This window comes from Ruditapes philippinarum, unplaced genomic scaffold, assembly GCF_026571515.1.
Source record: "Ruditapes philippinarum isolate M1 unplaced genomic scaffold, ASM2657151v2 ctg3119_1_1_1_1, whole genome shotgun sequence".
In the NCBI taxonomy this organism is placed as follows: domain Eukaryota; kingdom Metazoa; phylum Mollusca; class Bivalvia; order Venerida; family Veneridae; genus Ruditapes; species Ruditapes philippinarum.
Genome location: NW_026852583.1, coordinates 65399 through 91253, shown reverse-complemented (window position 1 = coordinate 91253; position 25855 = coordinate 65399). Strand labels below are relative to the sequence as shown.

General features: G+C 31.6%; 1 protein-coding gene across 1 annotated transcript; it reads left to right on the top strand.

The window, feature by feature from the left end:
* Positions 1–2184: 2184 nt before the first annotated feature.
* LOC132717704 (uncharacterized) lies at positions 2185–24085 on the top strand. Its single transcript, XM_060701257.1, has 21 exons — positions 2185–2380; positions 5675–5802; positions 6074–6171; positions 6872–7093; positions 8216–8281; positions 8767–8840; positions 10281–10429; positions 10867–10973; positions 11396–11605; positions 12420–12455; positions 12948–13012; positions 13536–13678; positions 14240–14328; positions 15137–15361; positions 15639–15745; positions 17151–17299; positions 18271–18374; positions 18736–18951; positions 20294–20332; positions 21506–21717; positions 23386–24085. The coding sequence occupies exons 1-20, from the start codon at positions 2231–2233 to the stop codon at positions 21712–21714; spliced, it is 2586 nt and encodes an 861-aa protein (XP_060557240.1). The 5' UTR covers positions 2185–2230; the 3' UTR covers positions 21715–21717; positions 23386–24085.
* Positions 24086–25855: the final 1770 nt, after the last annotated feature.

Below are 25855 nucleotides of genomic sequence, written 5' to 3'. Positions count from 1 at the left end.
GAAAACTATTATATTCTAACATTCAAATTAACAAGAGCACCGCTAGGCGGAGCATTATTTGCCCGAAAGTGTTTTTTTTTTTTAGTAAGGATGAAGCATTTGTAAGACATTACATACATTAAATAAAGTATTACCTCCTTCAAATAGCAATTCTCCTATAAAGTTTGAATATTGTGGGCCAAATGGAACTTAAGTTGTGCTCTGGATACTGTTTTCAGTTTTGAGGTAATAGCGACCTTGAACTTTGACTTTATTACCCCAAAATCAATAGGGGTGTTCTACCCAATATGGAAATCATCCTATGAAGTTTGAATATTGTGGGACAAATAGACTTTAAGTTATGCCCCAGGAACTGTTTTAAGATTTAAAGTAATAGTGACCAATGACCTTAGTGACCACAAAATCCAATCCCAGGTTGTCTTCTACCCAAATACAATCCCGATCCTATGAATAACACTTGGGCAAATGGAAAGATTAAGTTATGCTCCGGAAACCCCACAAATTTTCAGATGTAAACCAACGGCTAATTGAATGATTCCCATGAACTATTCGACTGTACGTCGACACCTAGAAATCGCATACGGAGAAGTTCGAGTGTCTATCTTGTGAATCTCTTGGCGCTATACATCCTCAATTATATATTTTAACAGCTGTAGCCGCATGCTACTATTTGCACCCATTGACATAATACTTAAGTTATTGAGCGGAATCTGTTTTCAGTTTTATGGTCATAGTGACTCTTGGCCTTTGCCTTTGTGACCCCAAAATCAATAGGGCATTTTTACACAATATGGACAATCATCTTATGAAGTTTGAATATTGTGGGCCAAATGGAACTGAAGTTATGCCTCCAGAAACTGCTTTTCAGTTTTAAGGTAATACAGTGACATTGACCTTTGACCCTGTGACCCCAGAAATCAATAGGGGGCAGGGTCTCTCTTCTACCTAATATGGACAATCATAAATATGAAGTTCTGAATATTGTCGAGCCAAATGGAACCTAAGTTATGGTTCGGAAACTGTTTTCAGTTTTAATGTAATAGTGACCTTGACCTTTGACCTTGTGACCTAAAAATGAATAGGGGTCTTTGACCTAATATGGACAATCATCCTATGAAGTTTGAATATTGTGGGTCAAATGGAACTTAAGTTATGTTCCGGAAACCAAATCGCTAACGAACGGACAGACAGACGGACGGACGGAGGCCTTGGGGGTATAACATAATATGCCCGAAATTCTTTCGGGCATATAAAACAGATTTGATATGGATCTTTTACTCTTAAAATGAAAACGAGGCTATTTGGGGTGCGATTATGGATTTGATATCAACACTTTGAACTCTGGAAATGAAAAACAAGGATAAATTTGTTAGACTGAATCACCTGGTGCAAGATGCTGTACTGGTTGTGAAATAAAACTTTTTATTATATGCCTCCCTGAATTTAAACTATATCTTTAATTTAGTATTTTTGACAAAACCGTACTCGGGTTTATACTATGAAATTTCAAATTTAAATGCCCACTGCATATACCAGAGATATTTTATTATATGTATAATTATGACAGTACTGGATACATGAACTAAATATGTGAAATAACAGGTTTTTTATAGAACAGGACACAAAAATATAATAAGATTTAATTGAGTAACTAGACATAACAGTATTCAAGAAGAGATTCTTTTATGTGAAAAGATATTTCGCTGCAAAAGGAGAGTGTTTTTTTCCAGCTGATTCACAGACAATATGTAAAACTTTCTAACTAATGTGTTCAGCACTCGTTTGCCTCTTTATTTTGTGCTTATCTTTTATTCGGTAAACATGTTTAATCCGTGTTGTTGATAATATTTAATTCAAAACATGAAGAAACTCTTGTGAAACTGAACTTTTTTCCTTAGGTTGTTTATTTAGACACATCTAAATAAATGTTTATACAAAATCCAGATCAAACTTGAACTTAACTGAAATTTAAATGTTTGTAAACACGTAGTGTTCGCTGTACCTAAAATATCACTGAACCAAAAGTGCGCGCGCAGGTGATCAGAATCAGACCACACTATCACGTGACACTACCACCTGACTATTTTAATAAATACTCATTATTTAATTCTGCATTAGACTCCGCAAGTATTGCCTAACTGTACTCATGTAACATTTTATGTGATTGTGTCTTATTTTTTCCGTATTTGTTATATATTGTTTCATCTAAAATTTACAAGGGATTTTTAAAATGAATAAAACGTATTTTTCATTTACTTTCAAAAAATTGTGCGTTCTTTTTCTCCTGTTTGTTTGTTTCGTTTCGCCTGTTTATTCGGCAAAGAAATGCACACGGACTTTGAAAAGGATACCCGTACATAAAGGATTTGATTTGAACAAAGTAAGTTATCTTAAAATATTAAAATCAACGACATCGTTCAATTATATAGCATATATTCAGTCTGTTTTACTTATACTAAATACACAGTTTAACGGTATTCAAAACTTTAAAGAAATAACTTTGTCTGAGATGTGATAAGCGCACTTTTTGTACCCAGTATTATATATAGTCGTTAAAATTTCAAATAATAATAAAATGTTGTGTTTAATGAATATATGAACCATTTATATATATCTGATGATTGTTCCTTGCGTAGAAGAAGAAATCTTCTTCTCATAGCATGATTTGTTATGTGGTAAGTACGAGTACTACTCAAGCACAAAATATGTACATGTAATCTGCGATGTTTTGAGATATGTAGAAGTTTTTGAAAGGTAAAAAATATTTATTTATTGTTATCGTAATTGTACAAAAATAGATGTATATTGTAGTGGCCTTACATGGCTTAAACAGACGGACGGACAGATAATAGAGGGTCAATAATTCAATGTCCGATAAAAAGGCGAATACTTCGTTACATTGACGTGTCCTCAAGGTTCTCTGATAAACTTTTCGGAAAAAGTGACTCGATCTCCAAATAAATGTGTACTTTATTGCCTGACAGAATTTTTAAATATTAGACACAGTAATATTGGTCTTTTATAATTATAACAGGATTTTCCATATTATGTGGTCTTAGACTGTGGTGGTCTTAAGCAAGTATTTGACTGCATTACATTATCAATAATCAATTAAGGTATTGAAAATTATATTTTCGTTTAAGGATCTTCACTGAGGCTTCTCTGATGATTGTTTTATAACATTTATATTGTAAAAAAAGGATGTTTGTTTTTATAAAATTTATATTGTGAAAAGTTATTACCAAAAAATGAAAAGCGTTTAAACGCCTTACCTGAAACCGGATTAAAATCGCACTAAAAGTAGATTTTCTATTTATTCTGGGTACATGTATACTTATTTATTATCTTTTACATATGTTTCCTCCATTCGAGATTTTTTAAAATGTTATATCTTAGGCTTTTGCACCTCAGTGGAGCTTTTTTATGTTTGTTTATTAATTAATAATCATCGTTGGGTGGGTTTTTCTATACAAGTAGATACAACGGGACATTCTATTAAGAATGAGACATGATAATGTAAGCATAGCATATTGTACGTAAAATATTAACATGAAGGGTAACAACGTTTCATAGCTGTTCGCTATCAGTTTCTTTACTTGTTATAGGGTTTGTATGTAAGCGAACAGCATGGATCCTGATCAGACTGCGTGGATGCGCAGGCTGGTCAGGATCCATGCTGGTCGCAAACCCATTATGTTGGTTTTGTCGTAACACGGCTCATATATCTTAACTCATAATCTGTGTTGAAAAATGCTGCCAGTAGATTAAAAAAGTGAGTTATACATGTACTTTATTCTTTATAGCAGTACAATTATCTCATGCTGCAAAGAACGTTTCTAAACACTTATACTTATAGAAATCATTTAAAGTGTCAATACATTTTAATTCTTGTAATATTCTTAAATAGGACCTACACTTTCCATTATATTATATAAATATGTTTTTACAGGAGAGAGTTTCATATAAGCTCTAAGCTTTCTACTCAATCCTGAATGCAATTTATATATTGTAATCTTGTCTGTAAATATTGATGAAGAAATAAATATTGTTTAAACCAAACACTTATTTGTCTTCTCCAAGAAGTTTATATCCGCTAGAATCTTGACCCGAAAAATGCTGCCAGTAGATTAAAAAAGTGAGTTATACATGTACTTTAATATATTCTCTATAGCAGTGTACTATCTCATGCTGCAAAGAACATTTTCTAAACACTGATTTGTCTTCTCCCAGAAGTTTATATCCTCTAGAATCTTGACCCATATCTAGCTCTTGTATCATAGATTAAAATGACCTAGCAGCATTTTCTCGGTGAAATTATAAAAGAGGAAAGGAAAGGAGAAAGCGATAAGATTATAAAAGAGATTATGAACCGCAATTTTCCAGTTTTCTCAACACATGTCCAAAAAGTAGATAAGACTGGTAAAAAAATGCGAAACAAGATAAGAACAACAAGATTTACAGGGTAAACTTTCTGTCTTAAAATCTGTTCCTGCGTAATATTAGACGGGCTGCTTGCCAAGAAAGAAAAACATGTACATTTATACAAATAAATAAATTAATTAATAAATGAAAGAATAAATAAATAATAAGTAAATAAAGAAAAAGAAAATACAACACCCACACTTCACCCACCCCACACATAAAAGAAGAAAGAAAGAAAAAGGTTAAATAATTAATATATAAAGTCGAAAGAAAAGGCATGCCACGACCTTGATCTTGTAGAGAATATAATTATGTTTAATTTTATATATGGCACTTGAAAATAATGACTTCCGTTTTGACTTTATCATACCACAAATATGTCCTTGAATACGTTATTTTCATAATCAGAATGTCAAAAGTAAGGCTGGATATTAAAACTTTATATTATCAACATATGCCAAACGAGGACTCTTTTTACATCGGAAGTGGTCGCTTAAATCATGCCAAATATAAATGCATTTGAGAAAGCTGTTTATATGGCTGGTAACATTTTGATGACGCAATAATAAAACATTTTGATACTTCAGAATCCAGATCAACACGATGGAAAAGAAATTCATACATAGCAAGCAAAGACGTTTTTGTGAAAAATAGAGCGCGCTTTATACGCCATTAAAGTAGTCCATGCATTACAGTTTTTAATGTATACTATAGTCGAAACAATATCTATAGTAAGATTACTACGCACAGGCACTAGTACTCCAAAATTACCACGACATATAAAAGGGCACTATATTTTTTTAAAATATAATGAATTGAAGTTCCAAAATTATCTTGACTTTATTGTAACATGAAATGTCGAAAATCACCATGTTTAAAACATCTATGAATGGAACTCATTACCAATCCCACTTTTCAAAATCAGTTAAGTTACAATAATAAAAACGTAATGATAACTATCTACCGTGTTAATTTTGATAGTTTTCCTAACGATTCATTTATGGAGTACAGTAAAAGAACAAGTTTACAATCATATTATTTGATATAAGTTGAACATGGTGATTGGACATAGTGATTTTCAAATGAATTTTTCCTCAATCTTGATGGAATAAGGTAATTTTCTTGTTTCAGGACAGGTTTAGTAAGTTTACTTTGTTGACTGACTGACGTCAAAATTTTGAATTTTTGAACTAACAGTTTGCAACTGAGATATTTACGAAAGACCGGTGGGGTTCTAATTTTCTTATTATAGTTTGCTGGGACATGGTTTACGGTGACAAGAACCACATTTGCGTGGGGAGATTATACCTTTGAATCGTTTTCTCTTGAGATAGAAAAAGCTGAAGATGGATCTTTCGGCTTCTCATATACCGGTCAAATGTAAGTTTTGCCTCTGTTTTTTTATTTGATTATTTTATGTATATTTTAGTACGCATATATTATGTTTCTAGGCGACCATTAACGATTCCTTGCAAAACTTAGCAGATCAATATATGTAGTAATAATGAATGATAAAAATAAATAACAAATTTTTCATAAAGGTAACTTTTCTCACATCTATAATTTCCAAGCAATATGTTTCTTTTCTGCGATGTCATTTATATCTGAGTTTAACAAAGATTGAGTTTGTAAGTTTCTATTCACAATATAGCGGTGATAAATGCCTTCCAGTGGAGTCCGGAAAACTGGTAAAGAACGGTCGCCCCGGACAATATACACTCCGTACAAACCGCCAAACGAGTGATAACTGTGAGTTAAATATACATGCATTATAAATCATAGAAAAGAAAAGATTGAATAAATAATATTGTACCAAAGAAGTTCTGTACTCACTTTTTATCAGCAAATGTGATTTTACAGCGAATACGGTTACAATAATACTATAGTATATTAATAATTCTTTGTCTATATACGGTAAAAGCAACACCATATAATTAGTGTCTGACCAGACTAAACTGTTGGCGTCTTCCCCCAAAATTATATTGGTCATGTTGGTCTCAAATAAAGCACTAGTGCCGCGTTAGAGTTTCATCAAACTTAAAAAACTGAAATGTATCCTGGTGTAAAAAAATGCCATGTAAACACGGATTGTAATTTTTAAACAGAAATAATATGAGAGGGAATATATCTCATATTTATTATAGCAAATAATTCAGAGAGAAAATGGGAAAATTTTCCGAATTATAAAATGAAAAAAAAGGCAACTTCTTCAGGATTACCCTGTGTTGATAAATAACCTCTTTACAAAACAGTAGCAATTGTACCCATAAGTAAGACTTTACAAAAAAATCAATGTCTCTAAATCCATACATATATAAGGAACCATCCGAAATCATAGTCTCTAAAAGGGCTTTCCTTCACAGAGGTTGTATATGTACTGTAATTGATAATAATCCTTGCTAACATTAAGTTGCACAATTATATTGTTTGACTTTAATTTCTATTTCAGCGATTTTAATCATATCATTTACTGATTATAAAAACCTAGCACTAGTATATTATTGCTTCAAATTTCGACCGGGATCACGTGCTCAATGCCAGAAAAACGGCATGCAAATAGAGATTATCTCGAAACAACTGAATCCAAACAAGAAGGATGTCAATGGATACATCAAGAGGTCTGGCAAACGGCTCTGTGTCCAAGCAAGCATTCTAGAGGCAACACAGCCCGGTACTTATGTCTTAACACATTCATTTTTCCTAAATGACATTTTTTTTAAATGTTTTTTTTTTCTCAATAATTTTAGCTTTTATAAAAAGCATATCAAATATATAAAATAGTCTGTTAAAGAATCTGTCAAACTGTGTGAGATATTCAATAATATGAGCCGCGCCATGACAAAACCAACGTACTGCGTTTGCGACCAGCATGGATCAAGACCAGCCTGCGCATCCGCGCAGTCTGATCAGGATCCATGCTGTTCGCTTACAAACCCTATTACAAGTAGAGAAACTGATACCGAACAGCATGGATCCTGATCAGACTGCGCGGATGCGCAGGCTGGTCTGGATTCATGCTGGTCGCAAACATATTATGTTGGTTTTGTCATGGCGCGGCTCATATTATTGACTCTAGACTTCGTCACCCAAAGCCCGGGCGTGCGAGGCCAGTCAGTTAGGCATATTTTTACCATGGATCAGGGACTGTGTTTACTTGGAATTAGATATATTGTTTTTAACTATATTTTTTTCATATGATAAACAAAGGAGACTACAACCCCAACATTCATAGCTTCCTATATTTCCCATGGCATTTGTCCCTAAATTGTTTAACAATGTAACTTTATATTTATTTTCTTCAATGCTTTGTTGAAATCTTTTATTTTTTTCCCACGGGAATTTCTATTGACCAGCAGATATCAGTTTAGTTATATAGTATTATTACTTTGTTTAATTTATTGACAAATTTATTGTTGACATAGATCAATATAATTCATATGTTTATATACCAAAAAATGTAACTATGAACTATAATGGCTTTGTCAATAATTGCGAATTGTGATATTTGTAAAATAAAAACTTCTCTTGTTAGCATCAACATAATTATATTACATAGTAATACACCTTTTCCCTATTTTTCAATACAATTGCATATAATAATGATTGAGTATCGTTTCCTTATTTCCTATTGGATCAGAATAATTATATTATTCACATGCATAACTTTTTATTTGTTGTTTCCTAATCGTTTCCAATTTCTATTTGAGACAGAATAACATATATAACCCGAACCGCAATCAAATAAAATACATTGCTATACGAGGATAATATTTTCTTATCGTAACGTTTACAGGTTTATGCAAAGTTCCCGAGATTTTAGCGGCAGCAAAACAGAGAGCAAAGGATCTAAAGGAAGCCGGTATTTTTGCTTTCAATTATGCAAAAAAAAAAAAAATAATCATTCTGAATGCTTTATTTGAACATTGTAGAAACAATTTTACTAAAAAGTCATTTGTACCTTTTAATATTTTTTGGTTGGGTATAACGTCGCACAAACACATTATACATATAGATTAAATGGCGACTTTTCATCTTTACTGGCCGAGGATGACCTCAGGTGCCTTAGTAGAACCACCGATGGTCCGTATGCTAGCTTGATAGCTTCCTTACATGAAAGAATGCAAAGTCCTTGGCGGGATTCGACCTAAACCGCCGCCTTTTAACTGTTAGTTTGTACCCTGCCATCAGTGTACCAACAATTTACTCCTTTTTAAAGTCAATCGATAATTCAACAAAATATACTGTATCGTGAACAAAAAGAACATAGATGAATGCTTTATAATTTAGCAAACCTAGCTAAATGAGAAATTACAGAAAAAAGAAAAAGAAAATGTTATTTTACAGATCCTATTACAACCACAAATGATCAGTGTGCCGTGAACAACATCCCACTACAGAAACATTTCAACAGCTCTCAGGTACATATCGCAATGATTTGACCTAAAATGTGTTTAATCTTGTTATATATGCAATTATGCAATTCAGTATCCAAATATTATTAAAAAAAAATCAAAAAAATCTGATTTTCTTTTATATTGGTCTATATATAGATTTTTTAAGACTTATAAGACAATTTTTTCCTAGATCTTGCGGAAATACCATCATGCAACTCGTCATATATAAAACTTTCTACAACTATAAATGTCAAAATTATTTTAGGACTGCAGATTAAAGGCACAGTATGCATCAGAAATGCTATCATTTTTATTTTTCAAAAAGTTATTATTTTTTAAATCTTGTTACAGTTTCCAAAAGAATAATTATTTGTCATATAGATGAACTATTTTTATACTGTTACTATGTTGGCAATTGGTATAATAATAGTGAATTAATATTTTGAACGGGTGTCAAAATACTACTTTCTTTACATTTTGCTATCTTCAAATTTACCACACATAACTGCATGTGCAACACCATTTTTGTCAATTGTTCAACATGTAATATGCTCTTAATCCATTATCAAAACATATGTTTGATATGTCTAAAGAATTTTAGAAAAAAGATCTAGGCATAATGTGCCTGTACGAAACGATTGAAGAAATGATTGATTTCAAAAACTGTAGAAATGATTTAGAAATGATTGATTTCAAAAACTGTAGAAATGATTTAGAAATGATTGATTTCAAAAACTGTAGAAATGATTTAGAAATGATTGATTTCAAAAACTGTAGAAATGATTTAGAAATGATTGATTTCAAAAACTGTAGAAATGATTGATTTCAAAAACTGTAGAAATGATTTAGAAATGATTGATTTCAAAAACTGTAGAAATGATTTAGAAATGATTGATTTCAAAAACCGTAGAAATGATTTAGAAATGATTGATTTCAAAAACTGTAGAAATGATTTAGAAATGATTGATTTCAAAAACTGTAGAAATGATTTAGAAATGATTGATTTCAAAAACCGTAGAAATGATTTAGAAATGATTGATTTCAAAAACTGTAGAAATGATTTAGAAATGATTGATTTCAAAAACCGTAGAAATGATTTAGAAATGATTGATTTCAAAAACCGTAGAAATGATTTAGAAATGATTGATTTCAAAAACCGTAGAAATGATTTAGAAATGATTGATTTCAAAAACCGTAGAACTGATTTAGAAATGATTGATTTCAAAAAATTGTAGAAATGATTTAGAAATGATTGATTTCAAAAACCGTAGAAATGATTTAGAAATGATTGATTTCAAAAACTGTAGAAATGATTTAGAAATGATTGATTTCAAAAACTGTAGAAATGATTTAGAAATGATTGATTTCAAAAACCGTAGAAATGATTTAGAAATGATTGATTTCAAAAACTGTAGAAATGATTGATTTCAAAAACTGTATCTTTATTATTTCCGAACGTTTTAGTTGGCAGGATTATGGTACGAGATTGCACGCACGAGATTTACGTTCAACAAGATGGAGTCAGTGGTGAACTTTCATAGATATGACGAATCCACCAATCAAATATACAGTTATTATACCGGCACTATTGTTAATCCTGAATACGAAAATGGGTAGAAAATATAGCTTATTACATTTTTAGAGAATGATATGATATTCGAATAATAACAAAGTTTTGCCAACAGACTTGTATTGATATGTGTCATACATAATACATTGTATATATTTTCTTTTTGCAAAGTGACCATAGTAGGCTAACAAAAGCGGTTGACAATTACAAATTTATAAAAGTATCTTGGCACAAAAAAAAATCAACCAAAAAAAAAAACAACAACAAACAAACAAAACCCTAAGCATAGTTCAGCTTATTTTGCTATTGAAAAACATACAAAAAGCTATACAGTGAGAACCTTTTTACTTGGTTTTATGTTGATACTAAGTTCTTTTAATGAAAATGCATTCATGTAATTATTTGAATATCAACTGAATACTAGGCATTTGATTCAAAATTTGGTGTTAGATATAATCTATATTTTCACTATATTTTCAGTACCCCTTACTGCATGACGGCTATACAAGGCATGTCTAGGACAGTTGAAGACTCCGACTCAGACAGGCTTGGCAAGATTGGTTGGGATGACGACTCGTTTCAGTGGTGTACGTATTTCTTCATAATCGTCCTTAATGTCTTTTTATTTCAGGATCGATTGTTATCGTTTTCTCATTCAAAATAACTGCTTTCCTACAATTACGTTTTAGTTTCATGATAAACTAATGGCATTATTACATGAATAAAAATGATCAATAATGGAAACCGCCAAGAACTCTCAAAACGGAAAATTGAAAATGGAACCTGTAGAATCAACCATAACTAATTTACGCTTAGAAACCGCAATCATTTCATTTTCTTTCTTTATATACGATATTATTATTTTTCTGTGCCAGTTAGGTTTTTATTCTGCCACTGTTCACAACGTTGAAGTTTGTTGCAAGAGCACATCCTGTATGTTCGTCTTCCCAAGCCGCCATCATGTTAGACACTGTATTTCTTTTGTATAATTTCAAATATTTCCTTTTAGCTCCGACCAAGGTTATATATGCAGATGACGACTATATATTATTTTACGCATGCTATTCCGGAGAAACGGACGAACCTTGCAATCAGTACGCCATGGAAGTCACGTTATCCGGAAGGTCACGTGATATCAGTGATGAAAAAAGAAATGCTATTTATAGCATCCTTGAAAATTGTATAAAACCCGGTGACATGGTTGAAACAAAGTTTCTTGGTTCGTTTTTCCTCTTCTACTTCTTGTTATTGTTTAAATTCAAATTCAAAATGATTATTTTATTATAATCACGTGTGTAATCCATGGTGCTGATGCTTGTAGTTTGTATAGGGACAAAACACGAATGGCACAAATCAGCCACCATAGTTTTCACGCCGGATCACAGCAATAAGCCACATTGACTTTACCGGGGAAAAAAGTTCACCAACCGCAAATCGTTCCTGGACAAAAATATTTTAATAATCACATTATTGTTAACAAATAATTATCAGCAACATTTAAACGTTAGGGTGATCATGTGACTTTTGTTACGGTATGATTGTTTCACCGAAAGGTATTTGCCATCTTTTTCGATATATCTTTAAAAATTTCATTCATTTGTATCTATAGTTCATGTTATTTCCGCTTATAGCGGTTCAAAAAATTTCATTGTTAATCTTGTTATTTTTCAGCTATGCTTGCACAAATTTATGACCCAATTTCACGAAATAATTGTGCAAGCATAAAGGGAAAAGTACAGAAGTCACATTAAAAAGTTATGCATCATTAGAATCAACAATCATTTGTCTGGAATATAACTTATATTTGTCAAATGTTGACATATTTAACAAAAATAAGAAATTAAATGCATTGGCGATATTATTTAAATTTAGCAGTGTCACAATTTACGGTAAACGAATATCACATGATCATCTTGTTAGAACATTTGACACTAGTACAATTGATAAATAAATATTTAAATATATGACTACATTATTCTTTCATTTCTTTTAATATACTTTTCATTGAAAATTTGAATCGGTTTTCATTGCAGCTAACTGTTCCGAATGGGTAACGATTCAACCCGAAAGTATGTTTAACTCTTTTACATCCTACTTTATTATGTATTTTATTTGTTTTATTTTTACTGCTTTTCTTTTTAATCAATAGTTATATCAGAAAAGTATCTAAATACGGTATGTTAATGTATTCAATACCACTAATCTTTGTCTCAATAAAAGACAATGTCCTTAAAAATTCAAAAATAAAAATTAGATAAATAATTGTTAGTATAGAAACCTTGATCGATACGCCGAAACTGAAAATATTACAAGCTCGTTTTCTTTGAGCCTGTTGAGTGGATGCAAGCTATTGTTCATGCCAACCCCCACCCCAGCACCGGCTAACGCTGAACACAACTACATGTATAGTGTAAAATTTAAAAATATCCACCAAATATAAAATGAATTATCGTGATACTTTTTAATACTGTAATTTAGTTTGTAAATAGTATTTACTTATAAACTTTATTTTTTCTGAAAAAGAATAGGCAATATTAAATATTTTTTACTCCATTCAATAGAAATTCAACCGGAAGACTGCAAATTGGATGAAATCGTAGTTTATGACGATTACATAAGCACTATGGTTAGTATTGTATAGTTTTAATTGTTTGAATGCTATGGTAGTCATGTGACAACTTTAAAACTTTAAAAAAGTTATCAACCACTGCAACAAGTCTAGCACAAATGGTTGCTATTTTCAAAAAATGAATTTGAGTTTGGAGATCTTTATAACACAGAATACCGCTTTTGAGCTTTGAAGGTGATAGTTTGTAGTTTTGTAACATAAAACACATAGATCTACCAAGTTTGATAACAATTTCTTTTAGCAAAATAAATATTTAAACTGAAAAGGGTATAACTATAACTCAGTCAAAAACATAGATACATGTATATAAAGAAATAAAGATTCATTGTTGTATCTATGCAATCAGTAATGAAAAATATCTGTAATTCTAAATAAATTGAACAGGCCAGTTTGAAATTAACAACATTCCAATTTATTAATTTGATATTTTGAAGTTTAAATTGAGTCAGTTACGAAGCAGGCACAGTTCATTCATATGTATTATATTTATCGTTTTGTGTGTGTGTGTATTTTTTTAAAGATGGCTGGAACCTGGTATCTTTATTCGTCCATATCATACGACAATATGACGTCACTTAATGGCGTCATTATGGAGAAAACGTTGACCTCTGGCACTGAGGGCATAGATACGAGAATTGTGGCATTCTCCCCAGATATGGAAAAGTATGTTGAAATATTTAAATAAGAAAATATAACTTGAAAGTAAAGATTACCAAGTATTCAAAGATCCTGTAACTAAATTTTTATGGGCTTATATCATAAAGATAATGATCAAATCAAGGTTTATCTATATTGTAAGCCCCCAAAAAGCATTATTTGTAAAAATATTACCAAATTTACATTTCATGTTAGTAAAGGGAGGTAATTAGAAATTTATTTTCTATAAAGTGTAAGTCAAATTTTTTTCAATAAGAAATGAATGCAGATACATGTATTTTAATGATTACATATACTCTGCACAAATATTTGCAGTACAGTGCATATTTTACATATTCTTCGATGTTTGAAAATTGTTTTAGAAGCATAATAATTATATACAGTACATATATAAAAATTTCACTTAAGTGTGGTAACAACCTTAATTACAACATACAGGATCTTTAACGGAAGTCAATTAGAATTCTTTTTTTGTTGTTGTTAATTTTAACTCTTAAAAGAGAATATTATAATTAAATTCGGTACTACAACAGATACGTTTTGCGCTAAGTCTTTGTCTTGTTTCAGTTGTACAGAGTACCGGTCAAGGTCACGTGACATGTGCATCGATACAGCCGATCATATTGCTCTTGTGACAAATGGTGACGGAAACTTTGGTAAGGCACTCAGTAAATTGATAAATCCTTTTTAATCCTCCTTTCCAGCATAGCAGACTCTGATTCCGATAATTTTATACAGTGCGTATACTGGAAATATCACCTGTCTTTGAGGTGCCAGATGAGTCACTTGCTCAAAAATGGCGTGATTTGGGCACATTCGGTATTATGATGATGACGTTGCGCCATTATGAATTAATATGTACATTATTCTTTGTTATAGTAAGAAAATAGTAAGTGATGAAATGACAATAATTTCAACTTTTAAATTTTTTTGTCAAGGTATACAATTTAAAAAATATGTTAGAATATGAAAGAAATGACGTCTCACATGTGTTTGCACTTCGGATAAAAAATCAGTCTCTCGGGTCCATTGGGCGGTAAATTTGCAAGTCTCGTTACTGCACAACGGCAAGTACAATGGGACGTATATTCCAATTAGATCCGCCACATATGACAGATATTATCATACACGCAAAATGCTTGTATACTAACTCTTTAGTATTAAACAAATATATAACATTGTCGGCACGAGAAACCTGCTCTTAACGTCACTTACCTTTTTTAATTGGCATATTGAATTCTTAAATAAATTTAATTTTTTTTTTTAACTTTTTACCTACTCATATTTATCTTTAACGTTTCAAGGGTAATTAATATTGCATGTATTATTTTTAACGTCAGTGACAACGTTTACGTCTTTTGACGTCATTTGTAAAACGACGTAAAGGGTCGATATCTCATGCTGGCGTTCATTTCCCCTTATTCCAATCCTCTATAAGTTTTTTTTATTTCATTTTGATTGCAGTATTTTCTAAAGTCCTCTATCTAGACGAAGAACTTCTCGTCGAGTATGTTTGTAATTCCCGCACTTTGGATGGAAAATGCGATAGAAATGGTATACAATTTAATGTATTCTCGAAAAACGACACAACAGATGAAGATTTCATATTGACAGACGAACAGCAGGACATGATCAATGTTCTTGCCAAACGTGTTTGTCTAGATCCAAATGATATACAACTCCAGTCAGGTAATGCTATACAATTACAGCAATATATCTTTAACAATACCAGCAATCTTAATAGGAAAGACATAGTTTACATTTATATCAATTTTTAGAACCCAACCTCCCTGCCGCCTCTAAATTTACTAAATTGAAGAAGTGTCAGTCTTGAAAAGTATTTGTTACTTCAGTTCCTAGATGATAAACAGATCAGGCTATGGTTAAGAAGTATGGGGATTTAAGCGTGGTTTGTTTAAGTTGTTTGTAACTTTGTATTCAAATAATATAAATTTCTGTATTTCAGTTTGGTGTAATATGACAGATGCTACAAACACTGAAAAAAATACGGACATGTGTGACATCGATGCGATTACAGTATTCTCCGACGTCAATGAATATTCTCAAGAAATGGTGAGTTCTTTTTCAGAACAAGTAGCTTTACACATTTACTTAAAATACACAAATGGTGACACTTATCTTTATCAACATTAGGCCAAATGCCATGATTATGTCCCAATGTTCATTTCACCACTCCATATGTTTCACATCTCATATACTACAAACATGATGGTTCAGAAATGTTTTTAGAAATTGATATGATTTAATTGTTGTTTTTGTTTGAAATGTACAAGTCAAGTTTATTTGACTTTTGTGTTTGTTTGGAATGTACAAGTCAAGTTTATTTGAAAATATCATGTATTATATTCATATTATTTCTAGTTGCAATTTACTTAGGATAAAGAGAATGATTATTCATTCTTCGTAGCAATATCACAACAAAGCCATCAACCAAACATCGTCGGATACCCACGATTGATAAACATGTCACATAACATGCAATCAACCGTGGGTAAAATGAATCGATGGCGTCGATATACAGCAACAGGTGCGTAAAATATTTACCAATGACATCGCGTTTAACAAATCTATATTCTTCAACAGCGGAGGTAAAAAAAACAATAAAAAACAAAATGGCAGCGCCCACGGTTAAAAACTGTTGTACATGTCTTGCTAAAATCAATGGCAAAAACTATCGCCAAATCAGTTCTTCTGCAAGCAGATATTAATCAGAAAGGAAAACCTCAGGCTGTATAAGTAAATTATCTATACTTTCTTGCTGGAAATCGTATAATTTTTCGATGTTGAGCTTTTCACGTCGTTTATGGTTGTCGCAATATTATCTGTAATACCCAACGTCGTACAGAACGAGCGTTTTGATTGGTTTTAATCGCCTCATGAAATCGTGAGGCAGCCAATGATATAGCTGCCTTTGACACACCTCTAATCGACTGAATATCGGCAAAAAATCCCACGGCTGATAAATGTTAATGGTTCGGCCGTGGGTATCCGACGATGTCAACCAAATAGAATAGAGAAAAAAAAAACAAAAAACGAAATCCCTTAAGAAAGCCCAACACGACAAAATTTAAAATGTTGCAATACTTGCAAACTTCAAACTGGCCTATGTATAGACCACATTGATAAATTCAGCATATCATAAGTCTCAATCAATGCAAGTTTTTAAAATCCAGAATTAAAGAAAAAAAAAAAGAGTTGGGAAACATCTTGCATCTCTGATTTAGGTACGGGTGACGATTTACGCCAGCCAGACCACATTTTACAACTGCTTGGAGCGGCTGTGAAATATAAATTCTAAAAAGAGCATTCGTATAACTTTTTCAAAAAGTAATCAACTGAGCCAGATAAATATCGTACATTGTTATTGTTTAGCGAAGTTTTATATTCCATTTTGAGGCATTGTAATGTGTGTTATTTATGTTTATAAGATGCCTAATGCATTTGTTTTATACTACAGATATATGGCTACTGGTATGAAATATCTAGATCATCTGCATCAACATACAAACCTCCAGTCAGATCTGCCGTTGCCTACTTTACGTCGCCTAGCAACGAGACGCTGAATATTTACTATACCGGATTTACATACGTAGATTCATATGAAGGGTAAAAAATAACTAAAGTCTTGACTGTGTTTGTATACAATACTTTTGAAACCTCGCAAATTATTTATGTTAAACCTACTATAGAAAGGAGATTACGGTCTTCATTTATTAACTCACCAGCTTAACAACTTACTGCGCCCCAAACAAGGTCATTAACGGACCTCCACTCCACTGGTCGTATTCAGCAATATTTGCAACATTAAACAAATCTTCTTCTGGACAGCGACATACTTTATCGTGACTAACCGTATAGCAAACAAAGTACCAAGAATCAACAGTAAGGTCGATATGTCATGAATCCATCCTGCGCCAACCAAACTGGTTAAAGTCCACATATCGTAGGTAGCAGTTTTTTTTAGAGGCAGGAAGCCCGGTATGCATGGTCTTTGCAAGAGCAGATAACATTTCATGAACCACATCAGCTTACAGTCCACATCACCTTACAGTCTTGCAGGTGTACCAAACAGCTGACATCTCACTTGGGCCTAAGTAATAATCGTATTGTGCATGCCGTGCGACAAGCAACTTCACAATAAAAAGCCTCTTGCTCAACGATTTCAATGTTTTCATTCACATTTTTGTCCTTACACTCGTATCTAACATAATACATATATTCAAGCGAAAGAAAATATTGAGTATTACACGTCTCGGGAACATGTATGAAGCATAAAATAAATGCACGAGTGTACGGGAAACTGTCATTATATATTGACAACCCTTCTAGTCACTCACTAAACGTTTTTAAAATGTTAATATAATAAATGTATATAGTTGTAGACTTCAGACTGACAAATAGGGAAAGCCTTTAGCATAGCAACATTTGAGTAGTATATAACATCAAATTCAAACACTGTAATAGCTCTATATCGAAACAGTTCAAGGAAAGCAAAAAACTGAAATAATGTTATATTGAAAAAGATATGATAATATCAGTTGTTCGGTTGATCAATTGTCGATATTTTACCTTTATAGCTGTTCCGAGGTATTGCATGCATCCATGATAGCTAGATGCAGTAGTGATATTAATGGAGACTCTTTGTACAGATTCAACGAGGCAGAACATTTTGTTTCCTACAGTACGTATTTTTTTTTCGACTTTTGTGGCAAAATTAAACCCGCTTGTCTTGATTTATTTTGATTGTTTTGCTTGTTACGAAAAACATGAAATGTACCATTTGGAAGATTATTTTAGTTTGACCAATACATTAATGAATATTATGTGTTTCATGGATAAATATAGCATTTGTTTTTGATAGGTAACAAAATATACTTAAGTGATAAATAAATTGGGATTATTTTATAATTTCAAGAATGCAAAATTGCATTTTTTCTCCAGATTTATTCTTAATATAACACCAATAATGAGTTAAAATGCACTAACAATTGATATTGCACCTTTTTGCAACACACTAATCGAAAGAACCAATAAAATTTCAGTTCCTTATAAAATAATCTATACGGACTATAAAAACGTGCTAGTGACGTACATGTGCACTAAAATGCTCGAGCACGGACAGTGTAGCAAGGGAGGCGAGGAGATAGTCTTGTGGTCAAGAAACGAGACACTTGACGAGGAATTTAAGCAGGAAACGTACGAGGTTGCTTTCTGGGTTTGCCTGCAGCCGGAAATGGTTGATATTCCCAATAAGAACTGTAAGTTTAATTTGAATTTCATTTAAAATATGACATATCATGAATTAGAGAGCATAAAGGTTTGTTTATAATTTGAAACAAAATATTTACCTCAACGGTTTGGTGGTGAGTAGCGCCCATTTTAAAGCCGCGAGAAATTTTACCGTCAGTTTATAAAATTTCGCGAACAACTTTAAAATTCGCGTTATTTTATGTCGACATTGTATAAAATGCCGCGGCTTATAGATGCCCTCAAGTTTTTCTGCCAGACTTCTGTCGTACAAAGTCGAATTTTACGAAGGGAACTGCGACATTTTCTTTCTACATAGTAGACTAAGCCATGCAAACATGCTTACTTTAAGTTGCTGATTGCAACCATTATATTCCTCTATATTTGGTTTTGATGCATACCTTATGAAAAGTAGAGTTTGAGGATTAAGACTCGACTTTTTATACCGGTATATGTCTCTGCGCAAAACGCCTTGGCTGAAAATTGCTGTCACTCGCATCGATATTTTATGAGACCGTTGTTTAGGAACAAAAAGTCGCGGCCTATAATTTTTCTCCTCGACTTTTTGTAGAATTTCAACAACAATGTCAAAAAATGTCGCGGATTTCTACTAACGAGAGTCAAACCACATACGGTACCGGCCACTGGTGTCAAAATGCTCCTTGCTGTTTCCAGCAACTGTTATAAAATATCGAGGTTTATACATTCCTCGCGACATTTTGTACGATATCGACAGAAAATCTCGCGGGTTTGTAAGTTGCCCCCGACATTTTATGATAAAACGATAAAACTTTTCGCGGGTTTGAAATGGTGGCAAGGGTCACCATTTAACGGTGTTATTTTGCCATTTGCTTTAGTATCAATACGTCAGTTTTCTTTTCAGTGATTTTTTTCTCCCTATTTATTTTATCAATTCGTTTCTTTCATTTATGTAACCTTTACTCCATCTTAAATCCATCTGAGAGATTTGCTTTCATTTATTTTTACCCTTTATTTCACTATCGCAATTTTTTTATACTTGTTTCACTCACAAACCATCAGACATATTATTTAGTTCTGCGGCACTGGATACCTAATTAGCTGATATAATATTTTTTCCTCTTTAAAACATGTATATGTACTTTACATCTGTGTTTTGCTTTAATAAGTGTTTTCCAAAATTTTAACGGCATACAATTTTCATATTACTTAAGAACTCCTGGGATACATGTTGTCCTGTGTACTTTCGTTTAAACCTTTTTGAATGTAAACACTATTTAAAGTTGATAAGCTTATTTGTATACATGATTGTCAACTGAAGTAAGACGGGAAATTTGAACTATATCTTTCTATCACGTTTTTACTTGTTTACAGACTCCTGCAGATCTAATTTGGAGGAATATGTCACGGAGAGTAAGTATTTATTAACATAGTAAGTGTGGAACTTGTCACGTATTTCAAAATATCAGTCAAATTGTTTCCTACACAAGACACGTCATCTTAACCGATATTGTAAAACCTTTGTCTTTCTTCTTTATATACGTTATCGTTATTTGTAAACATATTGTATTGATATTTTCTCTTTATATAGAGGACATGTTCCTATATTTCTCTTGTAAAATTGTGTAAATGTATACAGTAGAGCCGCAGTCCAATTATTTTTTGAATAACCTTCGTAATGATGCATATTGCTTATGTTTTTGATGTTTAAATACCTTAAACGATCAGCTTAAACTCAAAACAGGAAATCCATGAAGTTTTTCTAAAGATAAAAAATGTTTGTTTTTTTCGATAAATCGTATCATGATTATAATTGTCAAATAAAACATAAGGTGGGAAAAGACAGTTGCCGATAACAAAATACATAAACAATAATGAAAGCCCACAATATTTCTAATCTAATGGTCCGCTCTCTTAATCTAAATAAGTAAAGCGGACAATTCTTTTCTCGATCTTCAATTTTTAGAAACAAATGACACTAATGCGTTATAAATAGCTCTCGAAGAAGGTTTAACAATGATATGGTGCACTTGTTCAAGATATAATTACTGAGATACTATTTTAAAACACATAGAATTGTTTATCGGACAAAAATTAAATCTGATTGCCGCTTTAAGGATTACTACAAGGTTCAAGTCAAACCTTTAATCTTCTGAATGAGAAAAGTTAGCGACCACAATAAAGAAATAGTAGATAAGATACAAATATATTTTTGATTTTTGAACAAAGGGTGCTATTGAATTTCGCCGTTCTACATCGACACTTTTTCAGTTAATTGCCTGAAATTTTCATATCTTCTTAAGATGATAACCTCTGCTTTCTTATTAGAAGAATAGTTTCATTTCGGATGTTTTCTGAAGAAGTAACGGCAAATACAATGTATACTTTTTTTTCCAATTTGATTGTGACAAGCTTTTAGATCTGTCAGATATTGTAATAACCCTTGATGAATGGGTGGCTTGGAGAGAGACTTGGTTATTATATATAACCAAGAATTGTGTAGAACAAACCATACTCTATTTTTAATGGTTCTAAGCCAGCTTCGAAACAACATATTTACCATCAGTTATTGAATGCCCTAAACAGATCAGATAGGCATATACGAAGACTATGATGTAAGTGATGATAGCGATGAAGATGACGAAGATGAGGATGGGGATGGGGATGATGATGATGATTACGACGAAGGTGAAAACAATGCCGAACAGAATGACCAAGGCAAAAATAAATATGAGCTTAGTGATATAGATGAGCTGCTTTTAATGGATGACGATGAGTTTTACTACAATTCTTGATAGGTATTCATGTTGCATGCGGAATAGATATAATAGCATGACGCTTTGACCTTTTGATGGTACATATGGCATTTTATTGGCATGAAGTAATTACTAGTAACTGGGACACACAAATATTATTTGCAGAGCGCATTTACAAGAACGTTGAACATAACAATATTTATTGGAATGAAAGCAATAACTAGTACATGGAACATAACACTGAGTTTTGAAGGAGGGACATAGAATAGTTTGATATGGAGGATCCACTAGAACATTGACTGTCAACAACATGAACTATTTATTTAGAAGTAACGGGTACATGTGATATATATTGGCATAAAGTAATTAATATACATCATAAGGGAGAAAGAAATAACAAGTTCTGTTTTCACCTATACTTTCTTTTTTCCTCGGCATGTAATCACTACAGTTAAAAATAAAAGGTGCATGTAGAAATTAGTTGCATGGAATAATCATATACAGAGTATTGCAATTGCTTATACGAGCATGTATTATATTTAGCATGTAACTGAATTAAAAAAAAATGTGCATTTTAAACATGTGACATGCTTTTATCAAATATTTATAATTGGTTGAATAATACATACACCAGAAGCTGGTAGATCAATGATTCAATCACTTAAAGTATTGTCAGGCATAAACAAAAACGAGAAATTTATAGTTTTTAGAGGTATCCACACTCGAGAGAATAAGTAGAGCACGGTACCTTAAGCAGATTGTGATGGAACATGAAAGAGCATCCTTCATGTATAAGATATTAATATACAAACATACAAAAAACCAAGCATTATGTTTGTTAAACTTGTAGTCAAGATAAACTGAAGGCTTTGCTTAAGCTTTAAAAATAATATAGAACATGTGATAAGATAAACGCATGGGCACATCATACACAGCTTGTTATTACATATGTGTAATAATAATTTCTGTTTTGAACAAACAAAATCTGTATATGTTTTATTCGAGAGATTTTGTTCAAAGTAAATATGTTTTATATGTGTTAAATATAAATGTATGGCCTTTTTGTCTCCCTCTCCGTATTCAGTCTGCATAGACAACAAGTGGTTTATATTTCTTTCCATTTTATCAATATCATTTTCATACCAAAATTTTCTTTAATCTTCTGTCGTTTTTTTTACTCTTGTGCCTTGTTCTGTTTAGTGTCCTGCTGGGCTCTTTGCCGGTTGTCCAGTGTTGGGGTGTGTTTGTTGAATGCCGCCCTTCCTTGTTGATCTTGTTTTTTTCATATTTTATATATGTAATATACTGTTAATCCTGCTACATCCAATTTCTGACATTAATTAAACCAGATAACTAAGTGTGCTGTTCACTTTTGTTTCATCAATAACAAAGTGCTTCCTTTTTAATATTAGTTTAAACAATATTTATTTATAATCTACACATTTACATAATAAGGTACATAAATTAGAATAACGGATTGGGTAGGAAGCTTGAATAATATTACTTTATGATATATGCTAGGCGATGATCTATAAAATGTGACATGAGGTTAAATAATGTAACTTGGATTTTAATTGTCATGTATGTCTTTATTGAATTTTTTCCCACAAAGCTCATATAAATTTCATTTATTCATTCCACAACGCCATTGATGTATACGCGCACACTTTTTATGTATTTACTATTGATATTTTATCTCGTATGTTTCAGATGAACTTTCTTACATGGTTACTTCGGTCAAAGACAACAAGGTAGAATAATGGTACGGCAGTTTTGCGTGCAAAATGAAACAATGAAGAACAGTTGACCCTAATACTGACTTCTGTAAATAGTCATTGTGCATAATTGTATGAATGTGGCATGGGCAAGAAAAAAAACTTTTAAAAATGTATTTTTATCGACACCTATTGTACAATTATTCTGTATATATATTTTTGCACGTAATTTCAGTGGCAACACAGTGTGTGTGTAGATGTTAATATATATTACGGTCATGTACTTCGTATAACAGACAAAATTTCATCTTGATTTTGACACATGTAAATTTCTTTTTTATGTCAATGATTTAAAATGATTTTGTATATATTGAGTAGAAGTGTGAACTGCACTATTATGGAATGTGTGATTGTGTTGATAATGTTTATAGTTAAACGTGACAAAAGACATGAACAAATTATATATGGGAGTTGTTGATATATGATCCGCTATAACATATCTATTTATAGCAGATAATAGAATCGGTCAAAAATAACAATTATTGATATATTTCTATCGTTTGTATCAATATTTGAAATATTTTTGAAAAGTGCTCCCATTATAGACCAATCCACTTTTACCTAAGCTATATTGTTTGTATGGATGGACCACTAGTATTGTTTGTAATATATTTCTCATAGAAAAGAATGAATGACCCCAAAAAAAAATACTTTTTCTCCCTGTTTTATTTTCTTGGAATTATTTCACTTTCATAATTTTTTATTTATACTATTTTGAAAAACAATTCTTTTTAAATTTTTTTTTAGAATTAACCCAAAAAAACTTTCCCATAGTAAAATTTTTTAATTTCTTTTGTTTTTGATCATTTTTTTTAAAAAAACAAAAAACAAAAAAATTTGTATTTTTTGAACTATTATTTTAAGGGTCTAGCCCTTACTTAACTGCTAGCATTTAAAAATTTTTTAGTCTTTGCACACAAAAAAAAGGGCCAGATTCGGTGTGGCTGTGCATATAATTTTTTTCCAAACCGATATTTGATATTAATTAAAACCGCCCCATAAAAATTGCAAAATCTCAGAAACAGGGGAAAAATTTTTATAAATGGAAATTCTTTGGGCAAAATCGTTTTGGTACATTCAATCCATCGTCAAAAAACGAAACCATGATGCAAAAATCAATCTTATAAAATTTTAAAAAATTTAAAACTTTAGGGAATTTCTTTCTGTTTGGCTTTTTTTGTAAAAAATATTTGCCCATATTTTAATTTAAACGACCGGAAAATTTTTTCAAATTTTAAACCCAAAAAAAAGTTTTTTTTGGGCGTTTGTTTTGAAAAAATCCACATAAAAAAATTAAGGTTTTCCAAAAAACCCAATTGGGCCAGAAATTTTTATAATCTAAAATTTAATTGGGATTTAAAAACAATAAAATTTTTGGGAATTTCCCTAATTTTTTAAAATTTTAATAAATTTAAACTTTTTTTTCACGGGTCAAAAGGTTTAAAATTTGAATTATTTAAAATTTTGGCATTAAAAGGGTGATAAAAAAAATTTTCCAACAACAAATTTAAAAAACTACCAAATACAAAAAAGGCGCACTTTTTAAAAAATTTATAAAACCTACAATAAATTTTTAAAAAAATTTTACTTTGGTCAAAGGGATTATTAATTATTTTTTAATTTTTCAAATAGGGTTTTAACGTTTTTAAATTTTTAATTTTTTTTTTCACTTTTTTTTTTGCCCTTTTTAATTTTAAGGACATAATCCATTTTATTTTAAAGGGGGCAAAAATAAAAGGGAAATTCCAAGGGGGGCGGGGGTAGGAATTTGCCCCCAAACAACCCAAACCCCCCCCAATAAAACAACCGCCCAAAAATTTTTGGGGGGCCCCCTTATTTTAAGGGTTTCCTAAATTTTCTAAATTTTGGGCTGTAGCCCTTGGGGACCCCAAATACAAAAAAAATTAAAAATTTGTAATATAACCATTTTACAGCTTTCATTTATTAGACAACAAATGAAATAATTCGTCACTTTTGAACCATTATTGAATGAATTCCTATATTATCATTCTAAACGATCTGGTTGGTTGCAAATTGGTATCATCTACAGATAACAAAAATTGCAAAAGATTTCAAAATCTGCAAGAAACATAGGGAAAAAGAAAATCTCTAAAGAACGTCCAAAAAGAGAAATTTGAAAATGTTGCAGGAGCCTGTTCATGGACAATCCTGGAGATTGAGTAAGCATTTTATATTAACAAACTATTCATAATGATATACATTTCAAGATGACCAGACTATGACCCCCTAGGCCATAGGCAAAACTAATCGTTTGCATATTCAAGTATGATGAAAATGACATTTTAAGCCTGATCAATAATAAGTGTCAACGGATTTGCTAACTAGGATATTAAAAAGAGCTATTTTCAGAAAAGTAAAATTTACATTCACACTATAAAAGCATT

Coding starts and splice junctions, on each gene's coding strand:
- LOC132717704 (XM_060701257.1), top strand. CDS start 2,231: ATGAATAAAACGTATTTTTCATTTACTTTCAAAAAATTGTGCGTTCTT. Junction 10,430..10,866: donor AATCCTGAATACGAAAATGG/GTAGAAAATATA, acceptor CTATATTTTCAG/TACCCCTTACTGCATGACGG. Junction 14,329..15,136: donor AAATGGTGACGGAAACTTTG/GTAAGGCACTCA, acceptor TTTTGATTGCAG/TATTTTCTAAAGTCCTCTAT.